The sequence below is a fragment of the Sylvia atricapilla genome, chromosome 1 (genome assembly GCF_009819655.1).
Source record: "Sylvia atricapilla isolate bSylAtr1 chromosome 1, bSylAtr1.pri, whole genome shotgun sequence".
In the NCBI taxonomy this organism is placed as follows: Eukaryota; Metazoa; Chordata; class Aves; order Passeriformes; family Sylviidae; genus Sylvia; species Sylvia atricapilla.
This window is the reverse complement of record NC_089140.1, coordinates 3941078-3955824: the sequence shown is the minus strand read 5'-3', so window position 1 is coordinate 3955824 and position 14747 is coordinate 3941078. Positions and strand designations below refer to the sequence as shown.

Below are 14747 nucleotides of genomic sequence, written 5' to 3'. Positions count from 1 at the left end.
GACTTTTACAAGCTGCATAGAACAGCAAGTCCAACAGGTAGGAGCTGTTTCCCTTTGGTTTAGCAACACTGAGCCCAAGTTTCAGCCCAGTGTGTGCTCTGTCTAGAGGCACCTCGAGAGGGGGGATCCCTCATCCTCTCTCAGGGAGTGGAATGAAACATTTTTTCTCTATTGATTTTATGTGAGGAGCTGAACAAAGTGCTGAGTTAGAGGAGATGAATCCCTCCAGTCCACACCTGAGAGGGTTTTCCACTCCACGTGGCACACTTGTACTTTTATTACTCATGTGTGAACTAAGCTGAGCTATTTGCAACTAATATTTCTGTCACAGACTTCACTGCCTGAAGTTCCATGGCTGAAAAGCACCGAGGATCCTTTCAGCTGATACAGCACTAAGGCTGCTCTCTTACCTGAAAAGACTGAAGGAAGGAATTGAAATAGATGAAAACAATCTGGGAAATATCATCCTCGCCAGGGTTGACAAAGAAAAGCATGTAGGTGATGCCAAGCAGGGGCAGGAGAACCAGCGTGGCCTTGACTGCCTTCCTGTGGGCAGGGAACAGAAAACCAGTGAACACAAACAAGAACAACTGTGTTGGGAGTGGAAAGGAGAAGCATGAGTGCCAGCCTCCCTGCCTGACCAGTGCCTGTCCACTCGGGGAAAGTGTCCTGGGAAAGCCTTTGACTCTTTCCCCCCACACTCTGAACTCCAGGGCGTGAATGGGAACCTTATTTATATCCCTCTCTTTCACTCTCTTCCCCTCCTTTTCTCTCCTATCACTGAGGACTGAAGCCTTGGGATTCTCTGCAGGGTTGGTGAGTGATTTCTTACACCTCAGGGAGGTGTGACCAGTGCCCAGCTCAGCTGAGACCAGCTCTGTGTCCATGGTGTGATTTTTGTCTGCAGTGGAAACACTTTCTGCACCAGCTGCCCACCCAACTCAGCTCTCAGGGCTGTCCTTAGGAACCACAAATCACAAAGCAGGTGGTGAACCTGGAAGCATCAGTGATTAACAGAATGATTAGGGGCTAATCCTTATTCCTGGTGCTGTGTCTTGGGGTGTCAGCTGAGAGCAGCATGTCACTGTACCAGGCACTGTGCAAATATAAAGGCTGAAATTTGGCCAAGTCTGCATAAATCTCTGAATAAAGCCAGAACAGGTAGATGAAGACAGGCAGGTGAGCACAAAACCACTGCCAGTGTCAGGATAAAGTGACAGCCTTAACCAACCTGCTGACACATGATTGAAAACCTTCGTAGCAAAGGGTTGCACTGCTCTGCTTTAGAGCATCAAGGCTTGCCCCAGGCTTTGCTGGAATTCTAAAGGTTTCCATTTAGGCTGTGGAAAAGACAATTCCCTCAGAGAGCCTCCAAGGGTAAGATCATTGTCATCTGCTCAGGAACAATGGCAGCTGCTGTAGGTTGATTCACTCTAATGTCTGTAATGCTCCCCTGCAAGCTGCAGAAGGGATAAAAACGTACTGAGATTTCAAACAGGGCTTTTTTGGGCCAGTTTTAGTTTTATGGCATGAGGTTTGAGCAAAAAAAAAGGGGTTATTTTTCCCTTCATTTCTCAGGAAATGTGCAGAGAAGGGTCTGAACATCTGAACTGCACTAACTTCACCAACAAAACCCTGACAGGAGTAAAAGGAAGGAATCAGGCAAAACAACAAAGCCCATTACTGCAGCAAAACTGCCTCCAAAGTCAAGAGCAGCCTGATTTGAGGACATCAAGATGCAGCTCAGCTTGAGATGCTGAGATTTATCCAGAAATGAGTTTGAGTGACTGATCCCACTCCACAAAAGCTGTGCCATTTCCTACTGCAAGGACCTGTTAGTCCTTAAGTCCTCCAAATACCCTGCAAGATACTGCAAATGACAAGAGAAGGGCACTCAGCACCTCCTGGTGTCTGAGGAATTGCTTTCAGACTGTTAAGGCTGATCTAAACCCACACTGGTGTCTGAAGAGGCCAGCCCACCTTCCCTCCTGACTTTTCCTTTCTGCTATCCCACTGCTCATGGGGTTATGTTGGGAACTGATTTACCTGAGAAGCCAAACCCAAATGAAGGCACTGATTAGTTGAGGATCAGTTCTGTGATGCAAGCCAGTGAGGGGTTATACTAATTCTGGCACTAGCTGAAAGGAAGGGGCACAATCACCCCTCATTCCCCTCCCCTACATTTTAAATGGAGAATTAAATCCCTGTATGCACACATTAATCACAGAATCCCAGGATGGTTTGAGTTGGAAGGTTACAGATCATCCAGTTCAGCCCCTGCCATGGGCAGGGACACCTTCCACTGTCCCAGGTGGCTCCAAGCCCTGTCCAGCCTGAGCTTGGACACTTCCAGGGATCCAGGGGCAGCCACAGCTTCTCTGTGCCAGGGTCTCACCACCCTCACAGGGAAGAATTTCTTCCTAATATCCATCCAAACCTATTCTCCGTCAGTGTGAAGCCATTTCCCCTTGTCCTTTCACTCCAGACCCTTGTAAATGGTCTTTCTCCATCTTCTTGAAGGCTCCTTTCAGGTCAAAATTAGATCACCCCAAAACGTTTTCTAGGCTAAACAATCCCAATTCTCCCATCCTCTCCCCACAGCAGAGCTCCTCTGTCCCTCTGATCATCCTGGTGCCTCCTCTAGACTGGCTCCAGCAGCTCCAGGTCCTTCCTGTGCTGGAGACCAGCTCTTGCTCTATATCCACTTGTGTGCATAAAGAAACTGATAAAACTTGTCCTCACAGGAGATCAAATCCTCTAGATTTCATGGAAAGGAGGGGTTTCCATGTGTGCAGGCCTGAAGTGAAATGAATAGACAGCAAAAATGCAGGCAGGCTTTTCTGGAGAGCCTGCACAGATAAATACTGTGGGAGGATAAACAGATAAATGCATGAGCTCCAACAATAAGTCGTATCTTGAAAGACAAAGATGGGACAAGGACAAGACAATCAAAGCAGAGCTTTGTCAGCACCAGAACAGCAGGAATCTTAAGCTGACTTACCTGTACTGGATTGTTTCTGAAGTGGTTGAAGCTCTCAGCTTTGTCATTAAAATCCTCACTATGTTAAATAGAAATACAAAATTTATCTGGAAAAGAAGGGAGAGAGAGGAAAAAAATGCAACCAGTCAGTAAAATAATAGCTTACAGAGTGTGATACACCCTAAAAGGCACCTTTTACAGTTTCAATCTGACTGAAAACAGGCTTTTTGGCTTTACCATTGATTGCAACAGACTCAGAAGTTTACTAGAAATATCAAATTATACAGCAAACATGGAACAGCTCTTAATGTTTCCAAAACAGCAGTGAAAATGGAGTACACCATTATTGCAATAACAAGCTTCTTTTGACTCCCTTTTCTCCTTTTCTGGGTGTAATAAGGAACTGAAGGTGAGGCTGATGAGTTTGCCACTCCCCTTTTCAATCTGCTGAGCTGGGTAATTATTATTTGTGCTGCAGCCTCACCACTGAGAATTGATATTTGCTCTAATTACTGTTGTAGCATCTGCTAGCGAGTTTCTTGCATGAAGCAAAGAGGAAATTGAAAAGAAAAGGAGACTGAAGAGAAGACTGATTTGTAGACTGTGATGAGTGGAAGGATTTGGCTCTGAGGAGCAGGTTTGGAACTACTTTTAGAGCACAAAGCAGGGCAGCTTACATGCCATGGGTCAGAACTACACAACTGCTGAGGTCCCACAGCACAGCTCGTGAGAAAATATTCACTTCACACACAATTCCAGGGTCCTGGAGCTCCTGGCATTTTTCAGCCCGTGAATGCAATAATTCCGTGACTGACATTTGAATATTGACAACCACAGCAGCAGAGGTGACACCTGAAAGGTGTTCTTAAAATATGCTCCTTTTTCCCCAGTGTTTGTGGGGTGTATTTCAGTGTTGACATATCCTGGCATCCATCTGAGCATTCCCTGTGCCTCCTGGTACAGGGTTCAGAACAAATGGAGCAATAAAACACCTGAGCAGACACCAGGAGACTGGCAGCGCTGGGAATTGTGTCAACACACTACGTGAGATACAAAAAGGCTGTTCTAGGAGTTAACACAGCGTTTTTGGAAATCATTTCCTTACAGAGCAGGGCCCCGGGGAGCACCAGAAGTAAACAGAACAGCGCAGCTTGTGTGTTTGTTCTTCTCTGAATTGGTTTTGTCATATTAAGAGCTTGAAGTCAACTGGTTCACGCTTTATTTATCAGAGACAAAACCATATCTGTGGTTTGAGTTGAATGTTAAACTCCTCACACTGGTGACTGCACTGTTCTCCTGTAACAGGAAAAGCAATGTTCAGGCAGCCTCTGCTCAGAGGGAGCTGAATGGAGGTGACCTTCACCCACAGAAAGAAAACTTCCCCCTCTGAAATTCTGCTGCTAAATCTTGAGGTTCTCTATCAGCTCAGAGCCACGTTTGGGTTACTTCTACCAAGGATGCAAAAAAAGGTACCAATCCAAAAATGTGCCAGTTTTGCAATTATAATGAGAAGTGCCAGACTGAATTATGGATTCCTAGGTAAGAGCAAATTCTAAATATTGGTTGGACTGATCAATGGCAGAGAAAATTCCAAATATCAGTTGGACTGATCAATGGCATTATTGTGATGAACTGAACATGACTGGAAGTTTCATGAGTCCTACTTCAATGGGACAGCATCCTGCCATCTGAACTGGAAATTCAAACTGCCACAGCTTGCATCAGAAAATTAGGGATTCTGGCCTTTTCTGAAATTCAATTGCAGACGTGGGATTCATCAGTTCAGAAGAATTGCAAGCTGAAAATTCTGGGGGTTATTTCACCAGAAATACTCTCATTCTGTAGAAGTCTGTTTTTAATTCTCCCAGATCAGCTGCCCAAGCCCAGAGCAGAGCAGCACCTGAGGCACTCCTGCATCCCTCAAGTCTGTGAGTGCCACTGGCACATGTGACAAAAAGCTGGTGAGAGACCTCAACTCTCTCCAGGAGCACCAGGAAGATTCATCAGTGCTGACTTTGAACAAACTGCCCAGTGTCAGGGAAAACCCTGCCAGGACATTATTTCTGATGACATTTTCTAGGAGAAGGTAACAGCAGCATTGGCCACTCAAAGTAAATCCTCCTCCTGAGTAATCTCAGTCTGAACTTCAGACTGACTTTCACTGAGTCTTGTTTTACCTGTCTGCCTTTACCTGCAAACCAGAGAATTGTGGGGTTTTTTAAAGATTGGTGAATGGGAGAGGTGGAAGGAGAGTATCCTGAGCTGGAGGAAGGTACTGGAAAAATGGGTCTCATCCACATGCCCAAGGGGTGATGACTTGGATACAGAAGACCATCAAGACCAGAATCCTGTGGCCTTTTAAGTGCATAAAGGGAGCTTAGAAAAATAATTCACAGCTTCTTCTGGCTTTAGAATCTCCTTTAGAATGTATGAAGCTCCTTCAGGGCTTGATTTTTCACTTTCTCATAGGTTTCTCTGCCCAGCTGCTGCTGCAGCAGGACAGGACATGAGTGCAGCCATACACACACAGCTCCTGCTGCTGGCTTCATCCCACATTTTATCTGGGAAAAGGAGTAACTGATTCTTCCCCCTCCTAGATTTAGTACCTAAGACAGAAAAGCCAAGTGATTTGGCCTTGGCTATAAATCAATTCCATCCCAGAGTGAGGATAAGAAGAGTAGGAGCATAAGAACTGAGCTGGGCTGGCATCATTTCTTGTTAGATTAAGCAGTTGGTTATCCCAAGATCTATTTGTATCCACTGGAAAGAAATGGAGATTTTCAACAGTGGTTCATTTGTCATATTTTAAATGAGTGGTTTTGGACTAATAGGACTTGGAGTTGAACCAGTTGCCCACACAAATCTTCCAGTGATTTTCAGGTTGTCCAGGATATCCCACGTGAGCTTCAGTGAAGTGAATGGGGCTGTATCAACAGAGGCTCTGTGACATTACAGTCTGTGGAAGCTTAAAAATGCTTTGAGGTACCAACATTTGTCTATATGAAGGTTTCTCTGAGAGATTTTTAAGACTTGGTCACTCCTACAATGCAGATCTTAGCAAGTAAAAAATCCAAGGGAAAAGATGAAATTGTGGTCACAGCAAAATACTTATTTTTGGGTTTGCCTTCTAGAAGCACATTTCAGCGTGTTTAGTTTTAATGAGCTCTTCAAAAAAAAAGAAAAAACACTCCATTTCAGAAAGACACTTGGCTCAGTAGGGTCTTTTGGCAGCACTCAGAGAGTGCTGCTCTGATCTGAAGATCAATTTTCAGTACATAATCAGATGGAGTTTTAATTGTGTTTGTCCTTGCTGGGCCTCAGACCACAGCTCGTGGGGATGATGGGGGGAGTTTGCTCAGGAGAGAGGGCACAATCTGAGAATCAAGCAGGGAGCAGGCTGCTGCACACAGCCTGCATGAGCTGAAGGCTTGCAGATGAAAATGGAGCTGTTTGCTCAGCTGGAGAGAATCCACACGGTTCTAGTGGCTGCCAGAGTGAGGCTGATTTACAGGCAGACAAGATGAAGCCTCTGGTGTTTGTTCCTCAGATAGATCACAGTGTTTCAGGGGAAGGAGGATCTCACTCCACCGCAAAGTGAGTTTTCCTAGAAAAGAGCCTAAGTGCTGTATTGACCAAAGTACACAATTATTTGTCAAGGGCCTTTTCATTATTATTGGAGCTCTGTGTCAACAGATTAATTCCTCAGAGCCCGGCAGCTCTAACAAAACCCACACATCAGTTCCACAAATGGGGACTCAGGAAAGGTCACTTCGGAGGGGTAATGATGAGAGGCAGTGCATCCTTTTTATTTCTCTTGTTTTCTATTTCCATTCATTACTGTTTATCCATGTTTTCTGCTTCCTAATGGAAAACAAAACTAAGGATTTTTACCTTGACATTTACTGGTAGATGAAATGAATCCAAAGGCAAAGTCTTGAAGACAGGATAAAGTGGTTTATTTCTTCTTCTGGTTTATTTATGCCCTGCTAAGAATATCGTTATTGCTGGAATAAGACCCTCTCCAACTACAGATGGGAAAGAAGAAGTTTTCATTTCTTGCCAGAAGTTTAGTCTTTCCATTTCTAAGTTGAGATGAAAATTCAGACCCCCAAAATGGAGTTACAAGCTAGTGCTCCAGAAAGTATCTGAGCCATCTGTTCTGGCACTGTTCTATCAGAACCTGAACACACAAATGCAGAAACTCTTCTGAACCAAAAGAAACTTTCAGTAAATGATCTTGGTGGGAAAACTTTTTGCTCTCATAAAAACCAAACTCCACTTGAGAGGAAATTTATCTCCCTTATCGAGATGAAATAGCCAAAGTGCACAAAAGAGGCAGTGCTGACTCTTGAGGGCTTCTTTGCAGTTTTCCCCAAGCCCAGGAGTTTGAAAGGGAGGTCATTAAGCTCTGCTCTTTCTTTTGAGAATTTAATGAACAACTGGCTTTTATTTTGCTCATTTTCAGCTGGGCTTTGTATTTCATGCTTCACAGAAAGCTTGTGCTCCTGTGCTTCCTAGAATGTTTGTTCCTCTTCGCTCCCAGGAACTGTAAAAATTATTCAATTTAGATTTTGTGCTTTTATGCAGTGTTGTAAAATCACCTCAGGGTTAAGTAACCCAAATTGGGATCAGAGCAATCCTTTGAGTGGGAGCTCTGGATTGTTGCCATTGTGACCTCTGATGAGCACTCTGCCAGTTAATTAATGCTTTGTTTTAACTGTTCTACCACGGCTGGTCTGACCTGATCCTCAGACAGGGCTTTTTATCACAGAAGTTTCCTTTTCAAAGGTCACAGACACTACAACGAATCCTTTGGGCAAAGAGCTGGAAAACACTTTTATGTACAATCAGGAATAACAAGATGTGATTAAGAAGAATGAAGATTTCACAAACAGAAGTAGAAATTTCAGAGAATTTGTAGAGTGGACGTGGTATTGGACACCTCACTGGGCACTTATTGACTCCACAACTACAGAGCATAAACAGCAGAAAGTCAGTCATAGCAGTGGTGGCAAAATAGGAGATAAATTCTGGATGGACTGCAATCAAAGCAGCACATTATCACTGTGCAGCTAGAACAACCTGCCAGCAAAGCAGCAGAAATTATGATTAAAGTCTTGCAAGAAGAACTCGGGGATGTCAGCAGGTCATGAACTGCAAACCTGCAGCAGTGGAGGAACTGCTCATCTTTAGAGGAAAGAAAATTTTAAAAATCAATAGGAAAATTAATTTGATCAGTGTTTGAGAAAAAACATAAGCCATTCAGACAGGAAGGAGAAAGGGAAATAAAAAATATATCAATAATAATAATAATATAATAAAATCTCAGTCTCTGAACAGAACAGTGCAGAAGTGGGAACAGAAGTGTGAAGAGAGTCAGTAGAAACTAAGAAAATATTCAGAGAAGCAACTGTATCAGCAAAGAGGATGCTTACACAGGATTAGGGAATGCTTTTCAGCAAAATAACCCCATAAATGAAATGCATACAGCTACATACACAGGTGAGATACTTCTATACATAAAATAGTGAGTGAGAAAACTTTGATTTCTTTACAAGATCAGAAGAACTTCAGCAATGTGGACTGTGGTATTTGAAATGGAGCATGACACACCAAAAGAAGTGAAGACAGTGACAGGACAAGGGGGAAGTGCTTTGAATTGAAATAGAGTTGGTTTAGACTGGATATTAGGAGGAAATTGTTCCCTGTGAAGGTGGGAGGCCCTGGCACAGGGTGGCCAGAGAAGCTGTGGCTGCCCCTGGATCCCTGGACGTGCCCAAGGCCAGGCTGGACAGGGCTTGGAGCAGCCTGGGCTAGTAAAAGGATAACTCTCACTGATGAAAACTTCCTTTTTGTCAATAAATCAGCTGATATTTTTTTAAATGAGCTTAATCACCCTCACTCTCTGATGTGACAAACTTTGAAAACACCCTATCTTTCCACAGCCTTGGTTATGAAAAACTGAACTAACTCAGGTATTTACTGAAGGTTTTTTTCCTGTCATGGCCTTCCACAGCATCAGCCAGTGGTTGCTACATTGAGATACTGACATTTCCCATGAACTGAAGCTGCTCTGGCCAAATTCTTTGTAAAGAAGAGAAACAATTGTGAAGAGAAGAATGACTTGGTTTGTGAAGTCCTCTGAAAGAGTCAATATGAGGACAAGGAAGATCCAGTGGACAACCCTCTGAAAGGAATTCAAATTCCAAACTCCAAAGGTTCCCATAGAAATTTGGCTGTAGCAGGATTGAAGGGAAGAGCACTATGCATAAGAATACAAGGAAAAAAGGTCAGGAATACATATCTATATATATATGTATGTTTACAGATATATTACTCTGATTTCTCAATGGAAAGAGGCCACCAGCAGATCTGTCTCACACAAATCCCAGTGATCTATAAAATGGATTGAAGGACAGGCTGACAGATTTTTAGAGGCATCAAACTGCTCAGAACAGCAAAAATCAAGACTGATTGCCAAGAGCTGCCCAGGGACTGAGTGATCAGGAAATAACCTGGCACAGGAAATCACCTGATGTGAAGGTAACACCACGGGGGAGACAAACAATCTCAGCTTTACGTGGAGAGTTATGAGCTCTGGGAGTTTTCATTCACAAAAGAAATGCTGGAATTACACTCACTGGCTCCCTGAAAATGTCATCTCAGTTCCCAGCAGAAGAAAGGAAACAAAACAAAAAAACCCAACAACCACCACAACAAAAAAAAACCCACAAACAAACCCCAAAACCCCAAAAACAACAATAACAACAACAAACAAAAAAACCAAACCAAACCAAACCAAAAAAAAAAGGAAGAAGAAAAAAGCCTGGAATTACTGAGAAAGAAAATCAACCAGGCAAGAGGATGGTGATGTAAAAATCCATTTGTGTGGTCACACCTTGATAACTGGGGCCATCTATGATCTTGCCACCACAAAAATGCTGCATCTTTAATGAGCAGCACATCATGAAGACCTTTTGTCTGTCTGTGGTTTTCTCTCCTGAGCAAAATTCCACACTGAAATAAGGACCCTTAACTCCTCTACTTGTCATGCAGGAATCTCAAAGCAAGGGAGGATAATTTTTAAATAGATAATTTAAAAATAGATTATCATTGAAGTGGCTTTATAGCTGGGGAAGCTGAGCTTTGAGCTGCAATCTAAGTTATTCAAAATTAAATAAATGATGAAGGCAGAGGCAGAAGTGAACTCCAGGTCCTCTCCCACCTCATACACCCACTCACTGCAGCAGCTCATGGCTTGCAGTGAATTGTTTTCAACCAGTCACAAAAAACCCCCCAGAGGTTGCAAAACTGTTCAGTTCTCAAGCATAAGAGGGGGAAAAAATCAATTAAAGCTCAATGAAAAGTTTTTTTTGGGAAAAAAAAATTGATCTGCCTGTTTGAAAAATTACAAATTTATACAGCATTTGCTCTGAGAAATATTGCAGAGCAGTTCATAGCTGAGGTCAATTCACAGCAGAAGTTACTGAAGCAAAACCCAGCTCAGGTAAAAGTGCCTCTGGTGCCTCTTCTCTGAGGTTTGTCCTCTGACCCTGCTGTGTTTTCGTGGTTCACCAATTCCTTGGCAGTTTTACATCTAAAACTGAACACAAGAAATGCATTTTCCTTCATAAAATCAGGAGGAAATTCACCTCCCTGGTACTTTTTTCCCAATACTTCACCCGTTCTTTAGATTCAGAGAGGGGTGTGACATTAAAACTCAGTTATGTGACTCTGAGAAAAATGACCAGAATTAAAAATTCCTAATTTGAAGAGAAAATACCTAATAGAATGTGTTTTTCTAGCGCCTTCAGAAATTAAATTTCAAAGCATCCAATGTGCTCAATTATTAGTTCTCTTGTGGGATACGTACAAGTCAAAACCCATTCAGGAGTGAAACAAACAAACAAAAAAAAGTTGATTACCTAAATTTTCTCCCTCAGATGTTTTGTCAATAAAAATACAGGTTTCTTGCCCAATATACAGGATCAGCATTTATATTTAGTTTCCTTTTTTTTTTTCTGAAATTGTCTCTGAAACTGTTTCCCTGTTTTCAGCCCAAGTCAATCTCTATGCTCCTTCTGCAGATAACTAGAAAAATCAATCCATCCATCAATCAGTCAATCAAACAACTCCACTGCCTCATTCAAAGTTTTTGTACCCGAGATACACCCCATGAATGTGATCTAGAGATGGATTTGAGGGCTGCTGCCACGATCAAAGGCCTTTTTTAGGGCAATCTTTATTTCCCAGGGAGGCTCAGAGCTCCTGCATGACCTGTTCCTCATGTTACTGTGCTGCAACAACAGCAGAGGTAAGAAAAAGAGAAATCAAAACCATTGGAAATAATTTTTGACAGAAAAAAAAATCCTTAAAAATAATATTTGAACAGAATTGCATCTTTAGAAGCAAGTTTTATCCCTCTAAGAATATTCAGCATTCTAATCATATTGCCACTGGTTGGTCCAATGATGCTTCTGGAATACACAAAGATGTGTCCAAGAGGTGACCAAAGCTCACCTGAGCTGGACACTGAGCCCTTGGGTTTACACTCAGGTGGTTGAAGCCAATTTTAATGTCCCAAGTGGAATGTTCCCAGGTGCACAGGAACTGCAATTTTATGGAGTATTTACAATTTCAGCTTTTAGTGTTAGTCCTCTTTTGGAAATAGCACTAATCTGTTCTAACATTCGTGTCTCTTTATTTTTCCAGCAGAGGCCTGGAGTAGTTGTCTCACAGAATTATCTGGAATGGTTTGGTAGAGAAGGGACATTAAAGCCCATCCAGTGTCACCCCCTATCATGGGCAAAGACACCTTCCACTGTCCCAGGCTGCTCCAAGCTCTGTCCATCCTGGCCTTGGGACACTTCCAGGGGCAGCCACAGCTTTTCTGGGCACCTTGTGCCAGGGTCCCACCCTCACAGGGAAGAATTTCCTCCTAATATCCCATCTAAATCTATTCTCCATCATCTTCAAGCCATTCCCCCATGTCCCATCAGGACTGTGCCCTGTCCTGTCCCTTCTTCCACCAAACACAGCTGCAGCTCCATTTCAATTCCTCCTCAGCTCAAATCCAGCTCGTGAGGGGAGACTGAGAGAGGCCACAGAGTTGTCCTGTCTTTGAAATCCCTGTGTTTTCCACTTGTGGTGCCCACTGTCCACTGGAGGGAAGAGGAAGGCAGCACTTTGTCCCATCTGTGCTAAGGCAGAGACATAATCACATCTGAGGGTGGGGATGCCTGGCTGTGCAGCCCTGAGCACATGGCAGATGTCAAATCTCAGTGCTCTAAATCCAGCACTTTTCACAGCACTCTTGAAAGGGTCAGTGACTCCAATAACAGCAAGTGATGCTTCAATTATTATCTACATTTTGAATTTATCCACATAAGGATCAAAAAAAAAATGAGCGTGTCAAGTGGCTTTAAGACACTGTGGGGTTGTGGGTTTTAATTAGAAACACTCCAAAAGTGAACTGACAGTTCAAATAAAATTAAAAAATAAAATTAAAAAAAAAAAAAAAAAAAAAAAAAGCAGCAGGAGAACAGATTTTAGGAATGAAGAGCTTTCAGATTTGCTGTTTATATTTTGTTTGCAGAGGGATGCTTTCCTCCCCCAGCAGTGTTTTCTGAGGGGAATAACCCTAAGGAGAGGGAAGGGCTTGCCCTTGTGTTAACTTCTGTAAATTCTATCAGCTCCTTTCCACTCCACAGTGCAATTACTGCTGTTATCCCATTAGTGTGATTATTAGTGCTGTTATCAGCACTCATTAGTGCTGTTATCTCATTAATGCTTTAATTAGGGCTCAAGTGCAGGCAGGCCAGGGTAGGAAGGTTTAATTCACAGTGTCAGGTCTGGGCTCTTCAGTCACCAGCCCAGTTTGGAGGGGTCTCAAGGCTGTCCCAAATTCGAGGCAGATATAATGACCTGTATAGAAAGTGGCAGCTCCCAACTATACTTACATCTTCTGGGCTTCTTTAGGGTCTTTAAATATTTACAGTGCTGTTCTGGGGGAAAAAAAGCCATTTTCATGACTCACTGGTATCTGTCAGAGATGCTACCCAATGATTTTACAGATCCTCTGGACTAAAGGGGTAATAGAAAATTCCGAGTCACAGATTTCCAGGCAATGATGTGAAACCCAAGTGCTCCAAGTATCACAAATCTTCCACCTTGTGTTGACTAAATAGGATTTATTTGTGAGGCAATCTCTGTACCAGTGAGGTCAATTCACTGTGAGGCTCTTTCTGGTTTTGTGATGGCTCCCTCAGCAACTCAAGTTTTATTTTGTATATCCCACCCATTGCTATTTCTCTCCTTAGAACATAAAGGAAAGAATTTTTTCATAAAAAATATCCTCCTATTATGTTTCTTTTTTCTCTTTTCAGGTGACCTTTTATACAGAAATAAACTCTTCTGCTGTCAGGACACACACTCAGATCAGCTGCTGGGCAACACACAAAGTTTTTTTTATCCTTAACCCCATGAACAGGGCACTGACAAGTTGAGAACACGAGATTTCTTAGCCTGGAGGAATCTGCCAGTGGTGCCTGTTCAGCAGCATTTGCACCTTCCCCATGAGAGCTGGAGTGACCTTGGTTCCCTAAGAGAGGGGAACCCACTGAGCCCTGGGAATTTGCTGTTGTTTCATCTGCCTGGAAGAGCAGAATCATTTTTTTTTCAGCTTTGTCCTTACTAATAGCTAACTAATACTTTCTATCCACTCTCAATTTTTTTTTTTTTTTCTGAGAAAACACCACTGTGCTTCAGCTGAAGGCTCAAAATGGGTTATGAATGAGCTTCCTTCTCCCTCTGCCTCCTCTTGGTTGGCACAAGAGACAAAGTGTTGGGTAAACAGATAAACAGCCTGGTAAACGTGGGCAGCACTGGGAAGGAAGCTCCACAACAGGAAATCCAGAAAATCCAGAAACAAACACAGCAGCAGTGATGGTGATGTAGAAAACGGAGATGGCTGTGCAAGATGCAATTCCTGACCCTGATTATTACATTTTTCTAATGAATGTGTGGGACAGAATTGCTGTAGCTTTCATGAGCCCCAAGTGGATGAGCAGATATTGTAATGCACCCCCTGGCTAGGAATGTTTTTCCTTCCCACCTCTCAAAACCTTGTACAAAGGCAAAGCACTGCAGAGGGAGGAGGAAAGAATGGCCCAAACCCAAAGAAACAGCCAAAAACCCAATGACATCAATTCCTGCAGTGTTATCCACTGTGGCCACTTCAGAGAACACCTGAAGATGTTTGGCCTTGTTTGTGTCTTATTTTCCATAAAAGCAGATGTGGAACATGACAGATCAAGTTTCCTCTCACTGGGAGATGGCAGTGGCCTTCCACCCACAAAAACACTTACCAGGAGAACAAGGATCACTGGTCCTTGGTAGATGTAGTCAATATATTTCCCTGGCTCTTTTCCAAACCAGCACCTGGTAAGAAAAAAAACAAATAAGAAAACACTTTGTAAAGGTAAATTCTTTTCTTTTAGACTGCAATATGAAGGACTTTATAGAGAGGTGTTCCTTTACTCATTGTCTTGTTTAATATATATAAATAATCAGCAAGTAATTGAATTTTCTGCTGCACATCACCTGTTGTTGGCACAGATCTGAGCCCCACTTTCCCTTCCCATTAAAATATTTTTGTTCCCTCTATGGTTTTGGCTACTGCCTGTGTAAATATTTATGAGAAATATGAGAACCTGCCATAAGAAGGATGGAGGAGATGTCTGAGAAAGGATTAAAGAAATATTCTGTG

General features: G+C 42.8%; 1 protein-coding gene and 1 long non-coding RNA gene across 2 annotated transcripts in view; one reads left to right on the top strand and one right to left on the bottom strand.

Annotated features, from left to right (window-relative positions):
• Positions 1–14747, top strand: part of LOC136358081 (uncharacterized) — an 829601-nt gene that overhangs the window by 353273 nt on the left and 461581 nt on the right. The window lies entirely within an intron of this gene.
• Positions 1–14747, bottom strand: part of CRHR2 (corticotropin releasing hormone receptor 2) — a 139530-nt gene that overhangs the window by 17317 nt on the left and 107466 nt on the right. Inside the window, 3 exon segments of the mRNA XM_066313866.1 lie at positions 411–546; positions 3002–3087; positions 14347–14419. Coding sequence (XP_066169963.1) covers positions 411–546; positions 3002–3087; positions 14347–14419 — 295 coding nt within the window.